The 27292-nt window shown below is 38.3% G+C and overlaps 1 protein-coding gene across 2 annotated transcripts in view; it reads left to right on the top strand.

The window, feature by feature from the left end:
- Nucleotides 1-26962, top strand: part of CCDC186 (coiled-coil domain containing 186) — a 45614-nt gene extending 18652 nt beyond the window's left edge. For both annotated transcript variants that reach the window (XM_050898695.1, XM_050898694.1), the window contains 15 exons: nucleotides 4385-5078; nucleotides 7528-7654; nucleotides 10079-10207; nucleotides 11163-11375; nucleotides 13465-13584; nucleotides 14138-14242; nucleotides 14586-14684; nucleotides 15431-15517; nucleotides 16319-16461; nucleotides 19495-19750; nucleotides 20400-20589; nucleotides 21556-21636; nucleotides 23269-23479; nucleotides 24533-24752; nucleotides 25469-26962. In XM_050898695.1, the coding sequence (XP_050754652.1) occupies nucleotides 4399-5078; nucleotides 7528-7654; nucleotides 10079-10207; nucleotides 11163-11375; nucleotides 13465-13584; nucleotides 14138-14242; nucleotides 14586-14684; nucleotides 15431-15517; nucleotides 16319-16461; nucleotides 19495-19750; nucleotides 20400-20589; nucleotides 21556-21636; nucleotides 23269-23479; nucleotides 24533-24752; nucleotides 25469-25552 (2745 nt within the window). In that variant the 5' untranslated portion in view covers nucleotides 4385-4398 and the 3' untranslated portion in view covers nucleotides 25553-26962. The remainder of the gene's footprint in view (nucleotides 1-4384; nucleotides 5079-7527; nucleotides 7655-10078; nucleotides 10208-11162; nucleotides 11376-13464; nucleotides 13585-14137; nucleotides 14243-14585; nucleotides 14685-15430; nucleotides 15518-16318; nucleotides 16462-19494; nucleotides 19751-20399; nucleotides 20590-21555; nucleotides 21637-23268; nucleotides 23480-24532; nucleotides 24753-25468) is intronic.
- Nucleotides 26963-27292: the final 330 nt, after the last annotated feature.

The following is a 27292-nucleotide window of genomic DNA, read 5'->3' on the forward strand; positions in this document are numbered from 1 at the left end:
TTTTCTTTAGTTTTCTGTCTCTGGCCTTATAAAGGAGGTATCTGCTATATTCAGTTGCCTGAGGTAGGCACAACAAACTTTGGATATTCAAGAGACATTTGAATATCATGACGAATTGCATTGACAGTTGCTCCACATGATTCTTTATGTGGATATTTCTGATGTGAAGATAAATTGTGATCCTATGACAAATTGTTAAGTTTTATTTCTGTTTAAAAGTTAGTACTTAGAACATGAAAACTAGTACTAACCAGCAGCAGCAGGGAAAAAAATACCTGCTCAGGTTGTGAACAGATTCAGATAGATTTGGGCAGATAGAGCTAAAATCCAGTGTATTGGAATTGGAAAGGCTGTGAACATTCTTAATGTAGTAAATTATATTCTGGGTACCACTGAAAATTAGAGTAGGTCTGCAGGGAACACTGAATCATCATAATTTACTTTTCATGCTTTAACCGATTTGTATAGTCACTATTCAAATTCCCCATGCATTTGATACAAAACCTACACTTTATATATGATTGATATTAAGTGTAAGATATTATGGATATCGAGTTGGTGGCATTTTATTGCTCTGCAACTAATTGAGTTATGCAAATAGTTGTATTTCTACTTCCACATAGATTAATCTTTCTAACACTAATTCACAGTACTATTTACAGAAGGAAGTAACACAGTAAGATAAAAACTTAGTATCCTTCCCACTGTACGGTCTTAACAGGGCTGTATTTCTCACATGTTGCTTTCATATGAAGAGAATACCATCCAGTTTGCTGACTGGACTGGAGATTTTAGGTATGGTAACCAACATGTTCGCATATCTGATTTTACCGCTTCTTTTCTTGTGGGAGTGGTGAACTGCAGCAGCTGAGCAGTGATGAGCAGCTTTGAGGCAGTAATACATCAAACAACTGTACATTTTTGGGGTTTTATAACACTTTAGAAAAGGCTTAAAATGAGCCAAAAAACCCCTCTGATCATTCCAGAGCAAGTGTCAGCAAGAACTTAGACTAGAGTAACTGCTATAGAGAAAAATTGTACCTCAGCGTTATACAGTCTCTTTCTACAGCTGAGCGTGTGGATTATAATTTACTTATGACAAGAGGGAACACATACTAAAAGGTGAGCTTCTCTTCCCTCTTAACTGCATCATTTGCAAATTATCTTATGGTTATTAACTGTGTTAAATGCCCAGTCTCAAAACATTGATTTTTTTAACAGCTTTTTAATTAAGTAGGAACTAGTGTGTTCTGCTACTATCAAACTGCATGCTTTTTTTTGCAGTTATTGAGATCGTCAGTGGAGGTTGTTTCTTTTGTTTGTTTTATTTTAGAATAACAGAAGTACATTGTGAACTTTAGCAGAAGTTATCAAGAGCAATTGTTTTGGCTGCACAAACCAAGTGGATGTATTTGTTGGCTCCAGTGTTGACCTAAGCATAAATCCTTTGAAGCAAAGGGAATCAGGGATTTTATTAATATCAAGAGGAGATCTGTTTGTAAAATGGGGAGTCCTTGTAAAAGTTTCACAGTGTATATAAACTCTCACATTCACCATCTCTATTCTCATTTGTAGCTCTCCTTACAAATTGCTTTCTGATTCCTATTGATTTTTACTGGTTTAGGGGCTATAGCATTGAGGTTTTTTGCTTTGAAACCAAAAAGGAAAAGTGGTTTGCTTGTTACTTAAAAAACGTATAGTTGTCATTTGATGACTTGTGACTGTTGTGCATTGTGACATGTTTCCTTTCATACTTTCAGCCTTATGCTCAGTTTTCCTTATGCTTTCCTCTTGTTGATTAACTGGCAGTTGTAGCCCAACTGTTGGTTTCAGATACTAGTGGTAGGTTTTTCATTTGATGGTATTTCCTGGTAGAAACAATTGGGCTGAGGCTGCTGCTTTTTTCCTTACCTGATTTTTATACCTAATAGTGAAAGGTGATAGTGGTAGCAATTAGTCACAGACCTAATGGGATTCATGCATCCTTCTGTTTTAACACTGTAAGCCTCAGTACTAAGTGTTGGTTAATAAGGCAGGACTCTGGAGGAGTGGAGCCAAGCAGCACAAAGAGTTTCCTTTCAGACTGAGTCCAAGTGCAGAGCCTGGAGCATGTAGCTGAATGACTCAGACTGTGTGTCCTGATTTCAGCTGGGATAGAGTTAATTTTCTTCCTACTAGCTGGTATAGTGTTATGTTTTGGATTTGGTATGAGAATGATGTTGATAACACACTGATGTTTTTAGTTGGTGCTAAGTAGTGTTTATACTAAATCAAAGACTTTTCAGCTTCTCATGCCCTGCCAGCGAGGAGGCTGGAGGGGCACAAGAAGTTGGGAGGGGACACAGCCAGGACAGCTGACCCAAACTGGCCGAAGGAATATTCTATACCATATGACGTCATGCCCAGTATATAAACTGGGGGGAGTTGGCTGGGAGGGGTGGATCGCTGCTCAGGAACTAACTGGGCATCAGTTGGCGAGCGATGAGCAATTGCATTGTGTATCACTTGTTTTGTATATTCTAATTCTTCTATTATTATTGTAATTTTATTATTATTATCATTATTTTTTTTCCTTTCTGTCCTACTAAACTGTCTTGATCTCAACCCATGAGTTTGTTTTTTCTTTTCGATCTTCTCCCCCATCCAACTGGGTGGGGGTAGTGAGTGAGCGGCTGCGTCGTGCTTAGTTGCCAGCTGGGGTTAAACCACGACACTGTGTAAGAGAAAGCTAAACAAATGAGAAAGCAAGTATGAAAACAAGCTTGATGTTGCAAGATGGCAAGGTTGCTGCTTCATTTGAGATAATTGTTGGAATAGCAGAGTTGAATTTCTAAACAAAAAATTTGCCTTGTTTTTAAAAAGTCTAATTTATCCAGTATCAGGAGTTAGGGTTGCATCTAAAAGTTATGACTGCTGTAATGAATTTCTCCTAATTGAAATGATATAAGGGCTTCTTGTGCTTGCTAAAAATGCGAGCAGTCTTTCCAGACACCTGACCACCTGGGATTCCTGAAAAAGAAGATACAGCATTATACCCAGGCTCTTCCATAAGTGTTCAGGCTATTTGGATCTCAATATGGTGTCCTTCTAGTAGAACACTTCCTAAATAGCTTTTCAACTCCTCAAATGTTTGCTCTGCAAGCTACTTTTTGAGAGTGCAAATCTGCTGCAGACCATCTGTGCTCTTCCAGCAGGGGATTTCGGGTGTTTGAAAGCAGATGGGAAAAGAGAATTTCACCCCCATCCTCCTCCAGCCCCTTCCTTTAGGTTGCTGGGTACAGATACATTTTGCTGTATGGGTGGTGAGTGAGGACATGACGGTAAGGAAGTTGAATATTCTGGCTGGATGAGGGAGTCGCCCTATGTTGTAAAAATGAGTAAGTTGACATATTGTTGCTTTCAAATAATATATATGAAAATACGAGCTGTAAGGCTCTAGATTCTTTCTTTTTTTTTTTGTTATTTTATGTCTGAAGTGTTTTTCAGAGGTGATGTCCTGGTTTCAGCTGGGACAGAGTTAACTCTCTTCTTAGTAGCTGGTACAGTGCTGTGTTTTGGATTAGTGTGAGAATGATGTTGATAACACGCTGATGTTTTAGTTGTCGCTAAGTAGCGCTTATCTTAAGCCAAGGACTTTCCAGTTTCCCATACTCTGCCAGCAAGCAGGTGTGCAAGAAGCTGGGAGGGAGCAGAGCTGGCGCAGCTGACCCAAACTAGCCAAAGGGGTATTCCATACCATGGAATGTCATGCCCAGTATATAAACTGGGGGGAGTTGGCCGGGAGGTGCAGATCGCGTCTCTGACATCGGTCAGTGGGTGGTGAGCAATTGCATTGTGCATCACTGGTTTCTTTTCTTATTTCTTTTTTTTTGTTGTTGTATTCTTTTTGCAATTATTATTATTAGTTAGTAGTGTATTTTTATTTTTACTTTAGTTATTAAGCTGCTCTTATCTCAACCCACGAGTTTTACTTTTTTTTCCTTTCCTCCTCCTCACCCCACTGGGAGGGGGAAGCGGCTGCATGGTGCTGAGTTGCTGGCTGGGATTAAACGACGACAAGTGATTACTTGGAATTTTGGTGGATTTAAATGATAGAATTATTAATTCTAAAAAGCTCTGCTTTTTTTTATTGTCTTGGCATTTACTATCCCACTACTTCCTGTTTGCTGTCCTTGATTTCTCACCTTCTTTTAGAAAAACTTGTATTGGAGCGTTTACGTAAAAGTCAGGCTGGAAGATCAACAACCTCTGCATTACACTGATGTATCTAAATATTTTTGCCCTTTGAATTTTACTTTCCAGTAGCCTTTCTTTCCCCTCTCTCAATCTCTTTTCGTTTTGATTTTGAATATAATACGTTGTGTAATATGAATTCTACTTCTAGATTTCCAAAGGAAAATGATGGAGGGATATTTACCAGAAATGCAAAGCATGCTGGAGCCAGTCAATCTGTCAGACGATGCCTCTTCCAGGTCCCCAGATAATGAGAAGTCTGATAAAACATCTGGAATGAAGGACTGCTCAAGCATCAGTTATCCTGGAGATGATACTGGTATCTTGGAAAGGGAATCAAGGTTGTTGCCCTCGGACCAGGATTCAACATCTATTGGCATAAGCAGCAATGGGGCCCTGGCAGAAAGACAGGAGCAGCAGTGTGGAGGGGCAGACTGCTGTGCCAATACCTGCTCTGAAAGAAAGGTAGAAGGCTCCACAAAAATAGAACATTTATCTAGTGAAGAATTTGAACGACAAGATCCAAAACCTAATCAGACAGAACAATCATTAATGGAAATATTACAGGAGCTAAAGGAGGAGTCTGACTTTCTGAAAAAATCGAGCGATAAAATCTATTCAGAAAGCCCTTACGACACAGACTGCACAAAGAAGCTTATTTCCACAATACATCAGACTTCCTCACAGGAGGATTTGCTAAAGGAAATAGAGTCTGAACTCTTATCTACGGATTTTTCAAAGGAACAAAAATTCCCAAATGGTGTGCGGAAGGGTGAACATGCCTTGGCTGTGTTTGAAAAATGTGTGCAAGATAAATACCTGGAGCAAGAACAAACTATAAAAAAGTGAGTATTTGAGTATGCTCATCACAATTGGAGGTGTGTAATGAACAATTTCAGTTGCATCTTGTGTACAACTGCATACAAAATTTTGGTATGAAACAAGTAGTCTCTTGTGAGTTGTTATAACGGCAATTAATGAGCTTCTTTAGTTATGTTCTTTAAGTGAGGAATTATTTTTGCTTGTGGTATGTACTTGTAAATAGAAGTGTGTGCTTAGAACTCTGAATTTTTGTGGAATTTGGCAGGAACTGAATAGCCAACTGTTCAGTTGAATAGCCTGCCAATGTCTAGAATTACTTAAATACTGTAAATGTAATGGTGATATAAAAATAGTCCAGGATTCATTCAGTCCATATATGTCTTTGGAGAAATGATTCTTTATAATTACTAACTCCCACAATGTGTGTTCTATTTGAGTTTGAAATTGCTTGTTTCTTTTTTAAGTAGTATTCAGTCTCCTGTCGTAATCCAGCAAAGTTGCTAATCAGTTGAGAGCTGTTCTTTGAGTTGGAAATGTCATATATAGATAAACTACTGTCTTATCACACTTTATAGGAGGGCTTTTGAAATGCATGGCTTATAAACTTTGCTATAATAAGCTGGGCTTAATAGTTCTACCAGGCAGTATACTACCTGAAGAATATTTATATTCATCAAAAGCCAGTTTATTGCTTGATTGCTTGATTCCCCACTTGGTGTTTCATATTCTCTTACACCTTTAGAAATATTTTTTGCTGACAAAATATAGCCTCTAACTTCAAATTCATTCCTGCTTGCAGAGGGTTGGAATGGAAAGCTGGAAATGAGTGTGCTACTCTTCATATAAGGCACTCCGATACCACGGTATGGGAGGACATCAAAGGGAGGGAAACCAGGCAGAGGGAGAAGAGATGCCCAAAAAGCAGAGTAGGGAAGGTATTCTCTTGCGCCTCACCAGTTGACCTCTGACAGAAATCATAAATGTGAGGGAAGTCTGTTGAAGACAGGAAAGCTTGGGAATGCATAGTTAGACATTCAGTAATTACGGAGGAGGAGTGGGAATCTGAAGTGGTGGGTGTGTAGATCGTTGTAATTCCAGGAGATCATAAGTTAACAAGCTATTTGAGTTTTACTTGTTTACGGTAAACTCAAAGGCAGGTCAGTGTTTTCGGCCATGGACCAATTACTTTCTTAGAGACAAATGTTTGTATAGATATGTGTATATATTATGTATACATACAGGAAGTTTTTTATATAAACATGTCTTTGGTCTCTTTTTTTTTGCCAGCTACTGTCCCAGCTGCACCCCTTTGACTCTTGGGGACTCACCTCAAGAGTGTAAAACAGCTGTGGAACATTTTATGTTTGGTCCAAAGGGCATTCTGGGTTGGGTTGATTTTGTCCTTTAGTTTATGATCAGCAGAATTTCTTGTAACATTGCTCTGGAAATAGCCCAGTGGTCTCCTGTGATCAGATCTAAGATAGGTGAGCAGCAGTTGTGTGAATTAAGAATTTGTAATCCTGGAATATTCATTAATAGGTTAAAAAACAGATCAGAAGTGCTAAGCTCTCTTTCACTGATGGTTTTCAATTCCTTGTAATGTAGGGGACTGTTCAGGGAATTTTTTTTTGAAGGAAGGGAGCTAAAGATGAAAGTATATGTGTAAAGGGATATTTAAATATCTTGTTCAGGTAAATGCATGCCTCCCACAAATTCATGCAATTAGTGGCCTAAAATAGCCACCATCTAACTGTATCTTCAAACATTTATATACATTTGAGACCCTGTTTATTCATCAATTCTGACAATGTAACTTCTGAGTTTCATGTGTAACTGTCTTCTGTTGCAGTGCTAGAAGGTCAGACTAAATACGTGTCAGCTTCAACTCAGGCTTCAAACAACTAAGCTGCAAAGGAACAAATTATTGCTAAAAAATTGAACTTCATAAGGAGTATGAGCATGGACACTGTTGTATTTAGATACCTGCTTAGGACTTAAAAAAATCAGGGTTCCATTTCTTACCAGGTTGTGAACTTCAAGGGTTACACTGAGCAGTTCATTAAATGAATACAGTATCTGTGTTTTCAGACATTTGACTGGCAGAGCTATCTGACTGGAAGTTACTGTCTTACAAGTACCTTAAAATTATTAACATTTACAGTTCTGTAGTTGCATAGAGGTACCAAATGTCTCATGTCATCATGGACCATAACAACCCCAAAATGCTGGAAACAAGCAATTTCCTCACAAGGAAGATGCTGCTCGCTGGTTTGGAGTTAAGTTTCACGTGCACAACATAATTCTGTTTTGGTTTTGTAAGGCTTTTGTGGATTTCATTAGCGTTTCTGGCTGTAACTCCCAATAGAATTTGCAGATGAAAGAGCAAAAGCCATGTATCTCAAAATTAAAAACAAACAAAAAACCCCAGTACTAATGTACATTGTTTTTCATTTCTTTTTTTTTTCTTTACAGATTGATTAAAGAAAATAAAAAACATCAGGAACTGATTTTGGAAATTTGCTCAGAAAAGGACAACTTAAAAGATGAATTGAAAAAGCGAACAGAAACAGAAAAGCAGCACCTCAACATTATTAAACAGGTACAGCTAACAAAACATAAGTGCTGGTTAGTATCTCACCTGTATACGATGTCACTATTGCCACTGTTTAACAAGACATCCTTGGTAGCATAGAGGAGAAGGAAGGAATGCCTGTGCTTATTATCCTAAGCTTTTTAAGAGGATAAATCTGCTCTTTCATTCCAACAAATATTGGCTAAAAGCATTTAGTGTCTTTGGATAAACTGACTTTCTAGATTCACATCAGTTAAGTGTTCTGTATCTGGAAGTCTCTCTTCAAGTCAAGAGAGTTCCCATTTCGTGGGTTGTCCTGGTAGGTGGGTTTTGTGTACCTTGGCTTCCTGCTGGAGACAGTGTATGTTGAAGGCCTGTTAGACCTTTTTATAAAAAATGACACGTTCAGTCTTTTATCCTTGTAGGATTATCTATGCCTTGTATGTAGACATAAAGGAGATCATCTTAATTTGTCATCTTTATCTTTTGTTAACTACTGCATCTGCTAATAGAAGTGGATGGGGGGTGTAGTTCCAGTTGTTAAATGTTAACAATATATGGAATGTGTATGAAGAGTAGAGCGTATTAACTGTGGTCTTGCACATTATTTTGATATTATCGGTTACTATATACAGGCATTTCCCCAGTGAATTATTAGAACCATGACAGGCCAAAGAGGAACATAGAGTGTGCATTGGTGTAGGCTGGTTTTAGTGTGGGAAGAAAAGGTATCACATCAGGTGTCACTGCTTGTCTGTTACAAAGTTATCTGCTAATGTTCCTACAGTTGGTTGGCCAGCTTGATAAACTAATTACAGATTACAGCTTAGAAGTCTGGCAAGAGATAGCATTTAAAATTCTAATTTCTGTTTGTCAAAGTACTGGTGATACTACCCTAGTTGTCAGGTTTCTCTGTTAATGTCTGCGTCGCACAGAAATCTGTTCTCAAAGCAGTGCGTTGGGCTTGTAGTGTTCCAGAGGAATGTATTCACACATGTAGAAGCTTAGTCTTTGGTTAATTTCAAAGAATCTTTGAAAAGCCATGATGTGGTTGAAAATGGAATTGTAAAGTCTTTTTTTTTTTTTTTAAGCTACAAATTGGAATTGCATATGCCTGAATAAATGAATATGAGCAGGTTACTCATTCTTTCTTGTCTGTATTTCTATGATAGCGCTGTATGATTTCATGAAGCTACATCATGCAGCAATTGCTTTATCCCATTCTGAAAAAAAAAAAATATTTGTGAGGGAGTTTGTTATGCTTTCTGGTCAGATAAGTAGGATCTGTGATGTTACATGCTTGCAAATGATTTCAGAAAATACTGGTTTGGAGTGTAATACTTTTATATTGTAGTTGGATAGCACCTGTAGTTGTAAAATACATTGCAGTGAAACACTTGAGTTTTTTCATTTGTGATGTGTTTTATTGTTACAATTTCTGAATTGGTGTGTTCTGGTAGCTTTCAAGTAAATGAAAGCTTGGCTGCAGTCAAAACTGTAAGCAAACTGTGCATGCATGCTTGTATGTGTAAAACTTTTTTTTTTTTTTTGTATGGGCAATGATTCATTTGCAAAGCTGCACAGGGTATGATCAATTCATTGTGTGGTAACAGAAGCATTTTAGGGTGTTCTTGCCTTTTATGTAGTGGTTTGGAATTGCACAAAAATGTAAGATACTGACCCTGACATCTTGTACTTTTTTACACAACCGCCCTGCCCCCAAAACCAAACCAAACCAAAAAAACTAACCTTGGTGAATTGCCTTTCCCCTGGAACAAGAGGATAGTCATTAAGGCACAATTTGAACAACCTTTGGGCAGCATTACAGCTTATGTAGCCACCACTTGCTCTTGCGCTAGTGCTGCTGCTTCTTGTACTGGACTTGCATGGCTGTGCAGTGAATATGCTCTGGGAAGTGTTCCAGTTGAACGTTGGTAACTATTCTTCAGCTGGATCAGGTCTCTGACTTGGTTCACTAGGCAGCTAAAAAAAGTGCCAGCACAATGACTAAGCACCTCTTTACGTGCTGAGTTATTTTTCAATGAATTAATTCCCAGTCCAGTTCAGTATGGATACATGACTGCTTTGCTGGCACAGGGATAGCAACAAAAGGGTGGAAGGTGAAGCAACTTCAGATAGCAGCCAGCTCATGGCTGAGATGGCATCTCAGCATTTGCTGTCAATCTAATTTTTTGTGTAGTAAATTACTATGCCTCGTGTTTTACTTGATTTAATGCATCTTCAGTCTCACCGAAGATGAGAATTGACATCTTTCATGCTTGTACTGTAATGCAGAGCTAGATGTTGATACGGATAGTTGCAGCTTGACAAGTGTAAAATACAGGTAAATATCTGTTGAAGCATCTAATTTTGTGTGAAATGTTCCTGCCTGTATGAAACATGATGAAAGTTTTATTTTCCCTATAATTATATCACAATGTTGTCTTTTAGCTGGAAGCAAGAATGGAAGAGCTTAATAAAGAAGTGAAAGCTAGTAAAGACAAACTTCTAACTCAAGATGCAGCAGCCAAAAATGCTATTCAGCAGTTGCATAAGGAGATGGCCTTTCGAATGGAACAGGTAATATGGAAAACCTTTAATTATTGAACATCGTATGAACAAACTTGGTTCTTGTAGGAAAGATATAGCCTTGGTTGTTAGATCACTAGGTAAGGCAAAATTTTCCAAAATTGGAGCTACTAGTGTGCAGTTATATATGCGTTTTTGATAACTGGCATCAGTGAATTTCTAAATAGCTGTTAACATTCTAGAGTGCCTGATAACTCTTTTTAATGTGTATGTTTATATGTATGGAATTCAGCCCTCAAGGAATCTCATTTTCCTTGCCTGTAAGCTGATCTTGATTCAAACAGCAGTAAAAGCTGGCAGTGGCTTTTTTCAGACAGGCTATCACAAAATTAATATTTTTCTCAACTCCAGCACAAAGCTCTTATTTTTGTCTCATGTATTACTGAGAACTGAGATGACTTTTTTCCCTTCTTAATATTATATTATGCCAAGTATTTTCTCTACTGTATGAATTCTAAAGCTCAGTGTCTGATTCTTTTTTTTTTTTTTTTATTTGAAGCAGTATTTGTTAGTGCTGGGGGGGGGAATCTGTAAAAAGCCATCTGAAAAATAAGCCACTGGATAATGATTGTGCAGTTGGCATGAGGATGAGGGAAGACTGAGGACTGGTACTGGGTATTTGCAAAATTATTTTGTTACTAAAACTTACCAAATACACTTCTTTCCTTCTGAAACAACAAATTATATTCCAAATTACTAATGTATTGATAACTCATTTGAGATGTTCAGCTGTGAAGCTGCAGCTGCTTAGATACATATTTACTGTTAGAAGTATGAGTAATTCCAGTATTTAAGTGGGATCTAGTGTTAGTCTTTGCAAAACTGGAGCTTTTGAGTCCTACTTCATTATGCTACTATACTGCAATACTGAAAATAGCCAGTAGTGTCTTATAAAAGCTAATTATGAAATACAAGATTGAGTCATTCTATTTTAATATTTTTTAAGGCAAACAAGAAATGTGAAGAAGCACGCCATGAAAAGGAAACAATGGTGATGAAATATGTCCGAGGGGAGAAAGAGTCACTTGACCTCCGAAAGGAAAAGGAGATACTTGAGAGAAGAGTGAGAGATGCAAACAAAGAAATAGAAAAGCATACTAACAAAATCAAACAACTTTCTCAGGAAAAAGGAAGATTGCACCAGCTCTATGAAACTAAGGTACTCTTAAGTATTGCTGTATGACTTGAGTGAATGGTTAAAAGCACGATCAGAACAACCTTATCACTTGTTTGCTATTGTACTTGGTGAAAGAAACCTGTTTTCATTTGGGTTTGCTCTATAGCTGTGAAAACCCCTTTCCTCCAAGGGAAGGAGAAGAAGTCACTGAGTTCTCACTGTTATCTTTTTGAAGTTCCTTTTAATATTTCCCTGAATATTAGTTTGTGAAACATTAGGGTTTTTTTGACAAAATTGAAAAGACTGCTTGTTGCAGATGCCTGGATTTTGAGGGAATTTCTAGCTTGTTTGGATTTTTTTTTTAAAAGCTGTAATGGCATTAAGTTATTGCAATCTCTTTTGCTATTTTTCTGTGTTTTCACTCTGTATTTTCTCTTTTGTACTACTAAAAATTGGTAATAAAGCAATAGGATTTTTCAGGCCCAATTCCAGAAGTTTGCCATTCTTTTTTAGAAGCCAGTAAGAGATTCCCACCAGCCTCTTATCCAGGTCTTTTTGTATTGTGCTTCACAGCTGTGCTTCACAATTCTATTTCATGTGAAAGATCCAAAAATTGATAAATGAATAGGGTTCAAACTTTGATTTGGGCCTCATCTGAGCAATTCTACTATGCACAGAAGGACCAGAAAAATACATCTTAATAAAAGTCCTAAAAATTATGCTTCTGAAACAAAAAAATTACCTCAGTGTCCTCTCTCACATGAACAGCAAGTGGGAGCATGACTTCAGGTTTTCTAAACAAAACTTAACATACTGTCTATCTTCATAACTCCTGAGGATTACACTAGAGCCTTACAGGAATTGTACTGCCCTCGTACAGTGCTGCTTTAAATTTTTTTTCATAAGATGAGCCTATTACTTCAGAAACACAGTTTGGAAATTTGGCTTTATGTAGTGGTTTGTGGATACTGGTATAGAAGGTTATGCCAGCAATGTGCTTCTGTTAACATCCGTTCTTGGCACAGATTAGTGATTTGACTTGCATACATTTTGCTGTCAGTCCTCACACTAGTCTGCACCTGTATAGTTGGTAATACCATTCCATTGGTGTTACGATTTTTGGCTGTAGCCTTGTATAATACATGACCTTACCACTTCGAACCTGTGTTTCCTTATCCTTTTGCCAAAAAAGAACAGAGAGGACTGTGCAGCTTACCCAGGAGATACTTATTTTAGATCAGAACTCTGTGCTTTGCCTTTTAACAGATGTATACTAACAGTAATGCAGCCTTACCTTGCTATTCAAACCAGAACACTAATGTTTTAGGGTTTGGTTTTTTTTTTTTTCACTGATTATGGGCTAAAGCGTTAATCGAGCATTCTCAAGTATGTTGTCATGGTTTAAACCCAGCCAGCAACTAAGCAGCACACAGCTGCTCGCTCACTCCCCCCTGGTGGCATTGGGGAGAGAATTGGAAGGGTAAAAGTGAGAAAACTCATGGGTTGAGATAAAGATGGTTTAATAGGTAAAGCAAAAGCCACACATGCAAGCAAAGCAAAATAAGAAATTAACACTACTTCCCATTGGCAGGCAGGCGTTCAGCCATCTCCAGGAAAGCAGGGCTCCTTCATGCGTAACAGTTACTTGGGAAGACAAATGCCATCACTCCAAATGTCCCCCCCTTCCTCCTTCTCCCCCAGCTTTATATGCTGAACATGACATCATATGGTATGGAATATCCCTTTGGTCAGTTGGGGTCAGCTGTCCCAGCTGTGTCCCCTCCCAGCTTCTTGTACACTCCCAGCCTACTCGCTGGTGGGGTGGTGAGAGAAGCAGAAAAGGCCTTGACTCCGTGTAAGCACTGCTCAGCAATAATGAAAACGTCCCTGTATTATCAACATTGTTTTCATCACAAATCCAAAACATAGCCCCATACTAGCTACTGTGTAGAAAATTAACTGTATCCCAGCGAAAACCGGCACATATGTGCATGCTTTTGCAAAATCCAGAGATTAAGGGGGGGGGGGGGGGGCGGGACGGACCCCTGCATTTGACGCTTGAGCATGAGTCTTGTTGTAGAAGCACTGGATGATTTAAATCCATAAAATAAAATCTGTGAAATCTTCTTAGGATGGTGAAGCCACTCGACTCAACAGAGAAATAGAAAAATTGAAAGAAGAAATCAATTCTCATGTTATCAAAGTAAAATGGGCTCAGAACAAATTGAAAACAGAAATGGATTCACACAAGGTTAGTGAATTGGTACTGATACAATGACATGAAAATATAGTCAGAGGAGTATAGTTGCTATACTGTTTACTTTTTATATAGTACTAAAATCTGTTTCTAAAGTGGTTTTTGTTTAATTTGAATACCTGCAGCAAAAGTCAGAATAGTGCTCTTAAGGGTATTCATACTGAAATGGAAATGTTGAAAGGATGTGAGAGGAGGATGTATGGGGGGGATTCTGTTTAATCTGGTGATCAACTTTTAAATTTTTTTTTTGTATGGATTAATTGTCATCTTAGTTTAGTTTTTATGTGATAGGGTTAAATCTATCATCTGAAAATGTGCATGGCACATAACCGAGAGATCCTTTTGTTGTGCTTTCAGTGTTGGAACAAATGAAATTGCATAAATTAATAGTTGAATGGAAGCAAGAGGAAAAAGAACGCGGGACGTATTTTTTTGTTGTTGTTAATTCTTTCCAGACTGAAATAGGAAACTTTTAGTATGGGCAATGCTTTTCCCAGATTAAGTTAGATAAATAGGTTTAACCCGTTATTTATTACTGTTTTTGTAGGAAACCAAAGAACGCCTGAAAGATGCGATGACAAAATTAACTGAAGCAAAAGAAGAAGCAGACCAGATAAGGAAAAACTGTCAAGAAATGATAAAAACCTATCAGGTAGGCACACTTTCTCAGGAGGTGAAATTAGTGTTTAGCATCTGAGTCTTCTTTTTCCTCCCTTTCTATCTTAAGCTGTAGCAGGGAAGAATTATCCTGTGCAAGCTACAGAGCTGAGATGACTAGTCACTGGTTTCTTTACTTGGAAAGTTGTTAAATAAAATGGAAAATATTTGTCTTGATTGGCATGCAGTGTGGGGGTCTTTCTTGGCATGTTCAGAATTATTAGGTATGTACCTACAGAAAAGACTCAGTGATTTGAAAAGCTGTCTGTATGCTCATGAAACTAGAAAGGGGAACATAAAACTCTAAAAGTCTGCTTACATTTCTTCAATCCTTTTAGGAGTCAGAAGAAATTAAATCAAATGAATTGGATGCAAAACTCCGAGTAACGAAAGGAGAACTAGAGAAACAAATTCAGGAGAAGTCTGATCACCTGGAGGTAAATGTGATGTGTGGAGACAACACAGTTGGCAACTTAGTAGTTAAGAATGCCATGAGTTTTTAATTTTGAGAATCTTTAAGCTGCTTACGATTTTTGCCAAACATTTTTCTTTTTGGCTTAATATTACATCCCAGGTGTCTGCCTCCAGTCCTGCTTTTTGGAGGATGTTTTTAGCTATTAGCTTGGATTCACTTTTTAAAAACAAAGTTATGGGAAAAGTATGATGTAATGAGGATGAAATAACTGCTCTTTCATTTATAAACATGAATGTTGCTGTAATTTAGAGCACAAATTCAGATGATAGGCAGACCTTTCTCTGACCAGCTATATGGCAATGAGGGACAGGGAACAGCCTCTGTTCTGTGTAGAGATTTGCTAGCCCAAAAGCTAAATTCTCTAATGATTTAGTACCTGCTCACAGCTCATATGTGCATATGCCATCTTCAGAGTTAACCAGGTGTAACTTTGCCTAGAACTTTCCCCAGGGGCTGTTGTGGCATAGATCTGTACACCTAAAACCAGAGTGTGTAATCTCACTTTTGTTCTCAGTTCTTCTGAGGATAAAGAAGCTTTTAGGCTTGGCTTTGCTTTTTGAATAAGTAAAACAAACCTTTAGGGTACCTGTTCTGCCTCAAGCACTCTCAGCTGTTGTGGTAGCCTGCATTGGCCTAGATTTTTTTGACATCCCAGGAGATGCCACTGTCCATTTAGATTTCTCAAGGAGCTTCTCACTCTTTAAAAAGGTGCATCATGCAAAAATAAAAGAACTGGAAGACTTGAAGAGAACATTTAAAGAAGGCATGGATGAGCTTCGAACACTAAGAACAAAGGTAACGTGTGCTGTGTTGGATTGCAGTGGGGCTCAAGGCATAGTGTTGGGGTTTGGAACAAGACTATATTCAATCTGTTAACTGTATTTTTACCTCTTTTGGAATAAACAGTGTGGTTAGAGACTGGCTGGCATGAGACTAGAAGGGGTACGTAACTGTTGACTCTGGGTAGCCTTTCTTGGGGAGTATCAGTTGATCCATAGTATGACAGTGTTTTGTTTCATCGTATACACCTCATTTGACTGAAAAGTTGTGACAAACATTTTGGTAAACGTCTCATAAATTTAGTAACTTTGGAAAATGAAAAATACTTGTAAACTTTTCGTACCTGTGAAGCTAGTTTTGTAGAGTTCGTACATGCAACCTCTGGTAAGGAGTATATGCTATCCATAACTTCTGAACAGTCTATAGCATGCCAGTCCCTCTATCCAGAGCAGGGATTTAGCTCAATAGGACTTTAGAAAAAAGGAGGAAGACATAATAAGGGATTGGCTTGGTAACTGGGGAAAGATGATGTCTTTGGATCGTGGTCCATTAGACTGATAAGTTTTTGAGTCTTTGGACAAAACTAACGTTAATCACACTTGTTTAATTTGATTTTTTTGCCCCTTTTTTTTTTGTCTGTTTATTTTTGTGACTGTATTTGATCTGAAATACTTGGGATATTGTTCTAAGCTACTTGGAACCACCAAAAAATAACACAAGAACTTTGTACAACAATCTAGACATTTGATCAGAATAATTCAGCTCTGAAGTTTGGGAGAATAAATAGTTTCTGATTTTATTTTTTTTTCTATTTAGGTAAAATGTCTAGAGGATGAGCGTTTAAGAACAGAAGATGAGTTATCCAAGTATAAAGAAATCATTAATAGACAGAAAACTGAAATTCAGAATTTGCTGGACAGAGTCAAAACTGTAGATCGTCTGCAGGATCAGCATCAGAGGTACAGCTATGCACTTTGAGGAACGATTTAAAAGATTATCTGGGATGTGGAAAGTTTTTTTTCTACATTGAAATTACTGATGCTTTAAAATGTATTGTAATTTGAAGAATCCCTGTCCTAATTTTAAGTGTTTTTTCTAATCTAAATCAATATTGCTAGTACTGGAGATAACCTTGGTGGCCTCTTACAAGATGAGGGAATTGAGACTGATAAATCTAATTCAATGTCTTTCATTATTGGAATAAGAAGTGCTTGCTTTCCGACATACTCTATAGGAAGTTATGTATTGTAGGTGTCTGCCCAGTGCTCGTTTTATTGAAAGATTGGGGAAAAGCAACTAAACTGGAAAGACAGATTGCTTCAAAATTGTGATGGATGAATGAAAGTATTTAACAAAAAGAGTTTTATATATTTGACAGATGCTGTATTCAGATAGTAGGAAGCACTTGTATTTCTAATGGACTGGAATTCATTCTGCTGTGTCAAAGTTTGCTCACTTAAGAATGTGAGGGAAATCATCTCAGAGAAGAGTTGGGTTCGTGGACACTTCAGGAGTGTCTGAGCATAGCTGTGTTTCTATATGGTACATATGGACTAGAATATACAAATGCTATCCACTTCACTGATTCTAATGGTGTTGCATAAATGGAGATAGACAAATGTCAGATAAGCAGAACCACCCATGTGTCCCTCCTGGGCTTTTAAACAGTTCTTATGTATCATTGAAAAATATTTCAGTGATTATATGCCTTCCTCAGGGTTTAGAGAATGAAGCATGTTCCATTTGCTGTGTGCTGGTCAGCTGTATTGGCACCGTGTCATCAGCCTTTCTAGGGAAACTGCAATATGTTAGAGACAACTGAAGCTTACATGTTGATCAATAACAGTTATTTTTCACTTGGGATCTTGCCAAATGAATTAAAATGACTGTGATCACAGTGTGAAACTACAAATGTGTTTTTCCAGTTATCTTTTCCTCTCAGTAATTGAGACATGCTTAAATATGTCTCTCATTCCTATTCAATTTGGATCGAATTTTTTTAAGTATCCTTCCTGTACAACACTTATTATCTCTACATGAAGTTTCATATTGTCTTTTATTTCTCTTTTAGAATGACTTTAACATGTTTCCAGTACTCCTTAGAATGTTTGATAAAGTTGTGGAATCCCAAACAGAGGCTTAAAACTTGGACGAGTAAATTCCCGTTATCTATGAAAGAGGAATCCTGGAAGCTTGACCTCTGTTTTTCCTGTTGTTGTGTAGAATAAATAAACTTACTGCCTTTCATTTTCTTGGAAGCAAATGGAAGGAATTTCATCTTAATTCACACAAAATCTTACCTGTTTTCTTGATGAGAAAAGAATAGAGGAGGCAGGTTTCTTTAGTCTAGGGAAGAGAAGACTGAAGGGAGACCTCCTTAAATGTATAAAAGGCTATTGTAAAGGGAATGTTGAGCTATCCTCGTTCACTGGAGGAAGGATAAAAATAAAGAGTTTTGCAGGAAAGATGATTTTAGGTTGAATGCTGGGAAGAACTTCATGGCTGAGCTGGATACTGATTACCTCCAGTGTTGCCTGGTCTCCTTCATTGGAGAACTTTAAGGATAAGCTAGAGATCTCCTTAGGATGGTCTAAACATTTAATTTTGTCTGGTTCAACCCTGACTGTTAACTAGAGATTTCTCCTGTCATAATGAAACAACATATTTGGAAATGTAAAATATGAGCATAGCCTTCTGGCATAGTTTTTTAAATGGGAGTTATAGGTGAGATATTTTGCAGCATAAATGGCTGAAAAAAATCAGTGCTGTAGTTGTTCAGTCTTAAGTCTTCTAAAAGGTAGAATTAGCCTAAAAAAGACTGTAAAGGCAGGGTGTAATACATTTGATGTTATCCTTTGGCAGTGCAATGCTAGTTAACTTCTGTTGTCATTAACCACATGAACTCCTCATTTTGGTAGCTGGAAGAATGTAATTTATAGTGATGGAGTTCTAGTAGAATTCAGCTACTTAGTTTTGCAAAATTATAGTTCATTTTCAGAATTAGTGATTTGAATTGCCTGAGCCTCACCTCTGCTTGAAGAAACATGTTGATATGGGGTTGTTGATTTAAAGTGAATTGAGCCTCCTGGTAATTATACTGTCTGACAGGGAATTAAATAAGATGTGTGCCCTTGCTTTGTATAACTTTATTTTTAAATTTGAATATACACACTCCCTGTGAGAAAGAGAGGTGAGGGTTTTTCTGCTGATGTTGGAAGGTAAGGTTTTAGAAAGGTGTAGAAAATCCTATGACTGACGAACTAATGAAATAATATTGCAAGAGTAAACGAGGAGGACATTTTTAGTCTGTAACTGTTTTAACAGCTAGTTAATTTTGGAATTAATTTCAATCACTTTCTCTAAAATATTGATCATAACTGAAGATATGGCCTTCTCACTCAAATAGATTGCAAGTGATAGATCAAAAGTCTCCTAATGGGAGTGCTTCAGTAGAAACAAGAACTTGTTTTGTAGAGGATTGGGGGAGGGATGGTAGAGTAAGACAGGTCCTTTGAATCGGAGCTGCACTGCTTGGATAAGGATGTTTCAGAAGTCACTGTGCTGCTGTCCTGGAGAAGCTCAAAACTGGAGTATTTCCCCATCTCTTAAAGACAAGTCCTCTTACAGAATGACCCACTTTGTTGGGTTTGCAGACCTTCCTCTTATCTACAGGATCTGTTTTTGAGGGTTTTATTTATACCCTATACTGAAGCTCATGAAGTTGAATACAGAGATGGTCTTCCTTGAGGAAGGAAATGACTGCATGTCCTTCTGTGGGATACAGATATCTGTCACTTCAGCACTGCAACATGTCATGAAATGGAGTCTGCAAACTCCCTCGGCATTTAAAACCATCCAGTGACTAATAGATGCCCCAGGGTCATTAATTGTTCCTCTGCCTTATTTGGTCTTGACCTGAATGCTTTTATTTCAGTAGGGTTTCATATCTTTAAGCTCACGTTATCCCTAATAAGATACTATTGTTTTGACAGAGATGAACAAGAAATCAGTGCTTTAAAGGAAGAAGTAGATGGTTTCAATTCTCTGATTGCTGATCTCCAGAAGGACATTGAAGGTAGTCGGAAAAGAGAATCTGAGCTATTGATTTTCACTGAAAAATTAACCAGTAAGAATGCACAGCTTCAGTCTGAAAACAATTCCTTACAGAGCCAATTGGATAAGCTTTCTTACAGCGAAAGAGAGCTGCAGAATCAGCTGGAATGTGTTCAACAGACTAAAGATGATCTGGTGAGTACAGTGTGCAGCTTGTTTTTTGTACTAGTAAGATGTCTGATACTGATAAAGATGTGGCACATGAATGCCACCTTGTGTCTTTACTTACCTGACCGCAATTTCTCATTGATTTTGCCAGTTCAAAAGAATAATAGTAGCAGGATATGAACACCTCATGTTTCTAAGGGGAAAGAAATCCTGAGGCACACTGCACTGGAATGAGGGGGTGTTATGGTGTTGCTCTTTCTGTCTTTCTGGGAGTACAGAGTTGTTCTCTGTGTAACTGGCATTGAAACAATCAAAAGGTTGTAATTTGTCTGTGAAATGTATTACTGTAAACTGTTTCTTAGGTCCTGTTTGTACTATGAGATAAATGCAATTTTTAATGAACTTAGTGTGTCATGGAAGGTAATGTGACTGCACTGTACAGCTCTGCATGGCTCTGTACTGTATCATGTAGATGTTTTGGAGATAGTTCAGTAGTCTCACTGCAGCGTTGCACTGTGCCGCGTATTCATTGGCAGTGGTAGTGTTTAGCCTAAATAATAAATGTAAAATGTGAATGATTGTCAGGTGAAAAGTGCAGAGTTAGGGCTGTTAAGCATATGGTATGGTTAGGCTGGAATTTTTCTGTATACGACTGACAATAAAACTACAATTTCAGGCCACCAAGTTACAGAAGGAGGAGGATCAGCGAAAGCTAGACGTTGAGACACTACAGGCTCAGCTAACTTCAGAGCAGAAAGAACTAACAGCGCTGAAGACCCACGTGGATGAACTGAAAGATGAACTGGCTACTCAGAAGCGCAAGCATGCAGCAAACCTGAAAGATCTCACAAAACAACTTCAGCTAGGTTGAAATTATTTTCAGATACAATGAGTCAGCCCCATCTGTAGGCCCCTTCACAGTGTCTGGTAGAGACTAGGGTCCTGTCTGCGTATGCGCACTGTTTGAGTGTAGCCCTTGAAGCTGACCCTGTCCCTAAAGGGAATGAGAGCGAGTGAGCAAGTTAGATCTTGTGGAACTGCAGTTACACAAAACAGGCCTTAGTGTCAATTTTCAGTCTTCAATATAACTTTTGAAGTGGGCTTAGACATAAAATGAAAGATTTCTTTCAAAAGAGCTTGGTCTTTGTTATCATATATGTGACTACTGAAGTGTCACTGTGGGTGTATATGGATCCTAGTCTGTGTAGGAGTATATTCAAAAGTTGCTAGAAGTTTCCTAGTTGCTGACTGTATCAGGAATTGCTGGTGACAGTTATTTTTTAGTATATTAAACAGAGCGCTTCAGTTTTTAAAGATGGAAACAAGACAAGTTCCATGTTTCTTTTTGTACATATATGAACAGCTGTGCACTTTCCCTCTTGATCCCTACTGAATGAGTGGTGGTTCTGGCACAAGTACTACACTCAGCTCCCAGTAGTGATATAGTTATGAGATCCCAGAACACAGTTGCCATTCTGTCATTCAGTGGTCATTTACATGGCAGTCCTAATCAAAAGTAAAATGAAATTTAAGTCTTATTGTTTCCAGTTAATCCTATATATGACATTACCCCCTTCAGCTGGCAACTGCTGCAGGGTGTAGGGATCATGGTGGATGTTGCGTCCAGGTGTTTCATGGTTGGGAGCAGAGAGTGGAGGGGGGCTGTTTGGTTTGGGTTTTTTTTTTTTTAGTTGCTACCATTATCTTTCAGTTGTCAAGCCATGTTAAATTAGTGCAGATCAGAGAGGATTAGAGTTCTTGTATGTTGTGTGACACTATGCTTTTTGGTTTTTAATCTGCTGTTGGTAACCATCATTTTGTTATACTTTTAGCACGGAGGAAATTGGATCAGATGGAAAATGGTAATTATGACAAAGAAGTCAGCAGCATGGGGAGCCGTTCCAGTTCATCAGGTAATATAGCACATAGCAGGGCTGCCAAAACAATCCTTCGATCTTAATAAGGTTGCCATGGTGTGCTGCCGTGAGCCTTGTTCTTTCTGTGGTTTGTGCATATGCAGTGTGTGGGCAGCCTCCCATTAAAGCTGACAAAACAGCCTTTAAGCACCAAAATGCACTTGGCTGAATGCAGCTGTAGGTGCTTATTCTTATTACGAGATTAAAGTTCAGTGTTTATAATGTTTATGTATTTTGGTTGTTTTTAAACGCCTGCCTTTTTTTATTTTGTTGCTTTTATGTTTGGAGGAAGATCAGAGGACTCCAGTTTATAGAGGACCCTCTTAAATGCTGCCAGAGGCCAAACAAAAATGAGCAGTGGGTTCCAACATCATTTAATTGCACTATTGACAGTTGCAACTGTGTAGATGATAAATCAATTAGCATGTTTAGAGGCATCAGCGTATTTGTGTAAAATTCATTACTTTCTATCCGGTTAGAAGTAAAGCGGTTATCTTTAGCACTGAAAACAACATCTGTTTTCTTCCTTAATATCTTTGGGTTTGTCATGGTTTAACCCCAGCCGGCAGCTAAGCACCACGCAGCCGCTCGCTCACTCCTCCCCCCAACCCCCTGGTGGGGAGGAGAATGAGGGGAAAAAAAGTAAAACTCATGGGTTAAGATAAGAACAGTTTAATAACTGAAATGAAATATAATAATTGTAATGAAAAGGAAGATAACAGAGAGAGCAGTAAAACCCAAGAAAAGGCAAGTGATGCACAATGCAGTTGCTCACCACCCACCGACCGATGCCCGAGCAGCGATCTGCCCCTCCTGGCCAACTCCCCCCAGTTTATATACTGAGCATGACGTTCTATGGTATGGAATATCCCTTTGGCTAGTTCAGGTCAGCTGTCCTGGCTCTGCTCCCTCCCAGCTTCTTGTGCACCTCCTTGCTGGCAGAGCATGGGAAACTGAAAAGTCCTTGACTTAGGATAAGCACTACTTAGCAACAACTAAAACATCAGCATGTTATCAACATTATTCTAATATTAAATTCAAAACACAGCACTGTACCAGCTACCAAGAAGAAAGTTAACTCTGTCCCAGCCGAAACCAAGACAGGGTTTAAGTTGGGTTAGGTCTGTCAAAGTGTCCTGTAATCTCACTGTATGAGAGAGAGAAATACTTAGAAGAACAGAAAGAAAAGAAAATACTTCAAGCTCTAAGTGATCAGTGTTGCAGAGTGTTTATATAGGGCTTTTGTCAGTCTGTACAGTTTTCATAGTGGTGTAATTTTAGTGGACTCCAAAACAGATATGTTTAAAATCAGCTCAGTCTTGTACAAAGTAATATTAATGAATATGATTATACTTGTACTTATGCAGGAGTAAGCATTACTGAAGCAAGCACACTTAGCTAAAGGAACTATGCCCACGCTAGGGGACTACACTGCTCTCTCAGCATGTATCATTTAAATGGTGTAAGGATTGTTTATATAAAACCCCACTAACATATAAGGGAAACTGATATTCTGAAGAAAATATCCTAAGCTACTGAAATGTGATGAATGCATGCACTGCACTAGTGGAGACATTTTACCTGGTATAAAAGCAAAAAGAGCTTTTACAAATACGGATGTATTGGCAGGGTCCCTTAATGCACGCAGCAGCAATGAGGATCGGTCACCTGAGAATATTGGATCTTCAGTAGCTGTGGATAGCTTCCCGGAGGTGGACAAGTCTGTCTTGGTTGAAAGGATACTAAGGCTACAGAAGGCACATGCTCGAAAAAATGAGAAGATGGAGTTTATGGAGGATCACATTAAACAACTGGTGGAGGAGATCAGGAAAAAAACAAAGTATGTTCTGAGTTCTGTTCATACCGTCTTTCAGTGTTGAGCTGGTGCACTAGACAAGTATTCTGGATGTTATGTAAGACAAGTAATTGTCTGAATGAAAATATTTAAAACAATAAAAATATTGCAGTGACAGAAGATCTCAAAGGTAGGATTAGTCTTGGGGGTTTTTCTTCCTTATCTTTCCCCAGCAGTTACAGTAATTGCTGAGTTGTTTATTATTAAAATTTTTCAGGAGGAATAGACTGGTGCAAGTGGGTTTTTTTGGTAGCAAAATGGTCACCAGGTGGCTGATTTGAGGTGGACCACTGCCACTGGCTAACAGAAGAGTCCATTCTATTCATGTGCTTAAAAGGGTGCTGATTGTAAGTGTTTGTTTTGTAAGGAGAATCTGCATAATTCCAGATGGTAGTCTGGCATGCATATCACACAAACAATGTATCTGAGCCAAAAGTGGTCGGTATTTAATGTGTGAGACAAGATTCCACTTACATGGAAATCTCATCTTACAGGATGATGTTTGGAACTTCAGTTAGGAGAGGAGGAAATTGTGGCATATACCTTCCTCTGGAAAACACAGTTGTCTGTTAAGTATAGCCCTTGCTTAATGAGCCTATATGTTTATGCCCATCTGGTACCATTTCATGGAATATGATCATAGCTTGTGAAGACTCTTGAGCAGAGACTTTGTAATTTTTGTCTCATCTGTAGAAAGCTTAAGATTCCCTGTCTGGAGTCTTTCAGCAAAGAAAAGTAGAAGCATTTTTTAAGTACCTTTTTTGCTCTAGTAGCAATGTTACTTTCTCAAAATACTTCTAAATATGTAAACCTTGCACATTGTAGTGACTCAGCTTACCAGCATCTCCTATAGCACTTTTGGTATCCTAGGTTTTCCTCTGACCTAGAAATTGCAGGAGTTGATTTTTACTGCCTTTTCAGTAATACAGTACCGCTTGAAAATAAAATTACTCTTCTGTCAGGAATCTGAAGTTACTTCAATGTCTGACTTTTCACTGCCTTGTAATGCTATGATGTTTTTCATTTTTTTCCCCCCAGAATTATTCAGAGTTACATTTTGCGGGAAGAAGCTGGAACACTATCATCAGAGGCCTCTGACTTCAACAAAGTACACTTGAGTAGACGGGGTGGGATTATGGCATCTCTGTATACATCTCATCCCGCAGATAGCGGTCTCACATTGGAACTCTCCTTAGAGATAAACAGGAAGCTACAGGCTGTGTTAGAAGATACGTTACTGAAAAATATTACATTGAAAGTGAGTAGCTATGCCAGTTCTTCCACACGTTCTTGTGGTTCTGAGATACTGCCTTCGAAGAGATGCATGCTGTTAAAAGGAGGAGGCTTTTCAGAAGTCAGCTCATTGTGAATTGGTGCCGCTGATAGCATTGGGTTAATCAGAGTTATGATCCATGCTGAACCTCCATTTTGGAACCCTCGTAGTATGCTGCACTAATGGGCTGCTGCTTGAAATAGATTCTGGGCTGCCTGTGCGTTCAGCGGGGAAGGGCCTCTCCACGCTCTCCCCAGTCACGCGGAGCCAGGGGCATGGACCCTACGGGCCTGGCCCTGGGCCAGTAGCTGGGTACCCTCTTGAGCTATTGGGGCAGCAGCTCTGCTGCACGGGAAAGATGGCAGGCTGAAAAATGTTCTGCGGGCTGTCGGTCGGACTGCAGTGTTCTGCAGAAGTTGGAGATCTCTTCCTGTAATTATCATTCCCCTTGAACACTGTAATTTCTAGACAGCCTGTAGAATATTAGTAACTGCAAAAAAAGACTTGCTGAGTGCTTTGCATCCTTTATTGAAATGAGCTTGGTTTTCTCCAGCTCTGTCTAATCATTTGCGCTTGTTCTGGATACTTGAAAGTATCAACCTGCTGACATAAACAGTAATTTTAACTTATTAGTGCATTTTGTGCTGATTGACTCATTTTCCTTGTATAACTTTCCCTATCCTTTTTTTTCCCCCCAAAAGGAGAACCTTCAAACTCTAGGAACAGAAATAGAACGGCTTATTAAACACAAGCATGAACTGGAACAGAGAATAAAGCAGACATAACTAAAACTTTTATGGAATAACCAACATGAAGATGCAGAAAAGGCAGGTGCTACAGACCACTGTTTTTTACATTTTTCCTGACATTTGATCGCCTGCCAGCACAAGCATCCGGTATTTTGCATATACAGCCTTTAACCATACAGGCTGTCCTTACTCGTGTGAGAGATCTACAGGGTTTGGCATCAGTGTGGTTCTGTCTACTCAATACCAGCCTGAGGTGCTGCTGAATTTTACTACACACCAGATTTATCTAAATCTTTTATTTGAAATGACATACAGATGCTTTGCAGTGCATACTATGTTTTGAGTGAGTTGCAGTGCGATTTTGATTTCTGCACTGTATAATTAATCAGTCTCTTAATGATGGAGCTTGAAAAAATAAAACCAATTATGTCTTAGTTGCTATTGAACATATCCAGTGTTACTGAGCTTTAAGGGCTTTCAGACATTATTTCCTTTCTTGCATATTATTTCTGATATTTAGGTTGATTAAGCATTTTTGACATACGCATGGAAAAATGCTTTGTCACAAAATTTTGGTTTTTAAGTGGTGGCCATGATACTGCGTATTTTCTGCTTTAGATTAACATTCAACTAGCTAGTTTCTTTATTCGAAAGAAGTGAAACAACAGTAAAACTAAGGGGTTAAGCTTTCTGACTCAGTTGTTGAGTATATGTAATTGAAACAAATGTCAATTCAGCAAATCCTGTAAACCCTTGATCTTTAGACACATGGATCTAAAGAAATCTGATATCAGATAATTGGTTAATAAAGTTCTCTGGCCTTCTGCATAACTAAAAGCATTTAAAAAGTAGGAGTTTTAACTGCCCATTGTTACATATGTACAGGTATACATCGTGATTGCATCTGTTTTCAGATGATCAGAAAATCTGTTTTCAAAGACAAATGGAAGCTAACTAAATTTTCTCATTAACTGTGGCTAGACCAGCTATTGAAAGTAATAGTAGGAAATGGGAAATATATCTAAATGAGATTTTAATCTATTGGTTGGACTGTGAAAGTCGCACAAATTTCTGTGCCACTCCTTAATTTTACTGTTGTGAAAATTAGTTAGTCAAAATGGCACGAACCAAGAACTGTTATTTAGTCCTTCAGTGGCTGAGAGGGTGATGGAGGAAGAGTATCAAGGTGACAAGATTCTGGTTAGTCACAACATCATGTTCACATTTTAATTCCAGGGTAAGTAATTTACAGGATCTGAAATATCTCTATTCCAGCAGTAAATGCATAGATTTCTGTATTTATTGCCTTTTGACCAAAATTAATTGACCAGATCACGGTGTAAATATATACTTTGGGTTTTTATTAAATACTTGAACTTCCGTACATTTACAATAGCAATGCTTTAGCTATTTTAATTAGAAAGGATACTTGGGGCGGGGGGGGAAATCTATCTTACCACAGGCACCATTTGCGTCATACACAAAACAAGGAGTCTGAATCTGGCAGCGCACAGGAGGATAATTTATCAAAGCATCTGGTGACTTAGGGGTGTGTACTCCGTTTTCAGGTGCCACTGAGTCACTTCAGCTTTGTAATGAACCAACTTGAGCAAAAGGGCCTGATTCGGTTTGAGTAGTTTGATTCAAGACAGTGAGACTTCCTTTTTACTTTAAAGATAGGCATCTCTGAATGTCCTTGCGGGATCAAGACCTGGTTTGTGGTCCAGAGAGCTTCAGGAGTCTTGGATGGCAGGTCCCTTCAGTGTCAAAGGTTTA

The sequence above is a fragment of the Gymnogyps californianus genome, chromosome 6 (genome assembly GCF_018139145.2).
Source record: "Gymnogyps californianus isolate 813 chromosome 6, ASM1813914v2, whole genome shotgun sequence".
In the NCBI taxonomy this organism is placed as follows: Eukaryota; Metazoa; Chordata; class Aves; order Accipitriformes; family Cathartidae; genus Gymnogyps; species Gymnogyps californianus.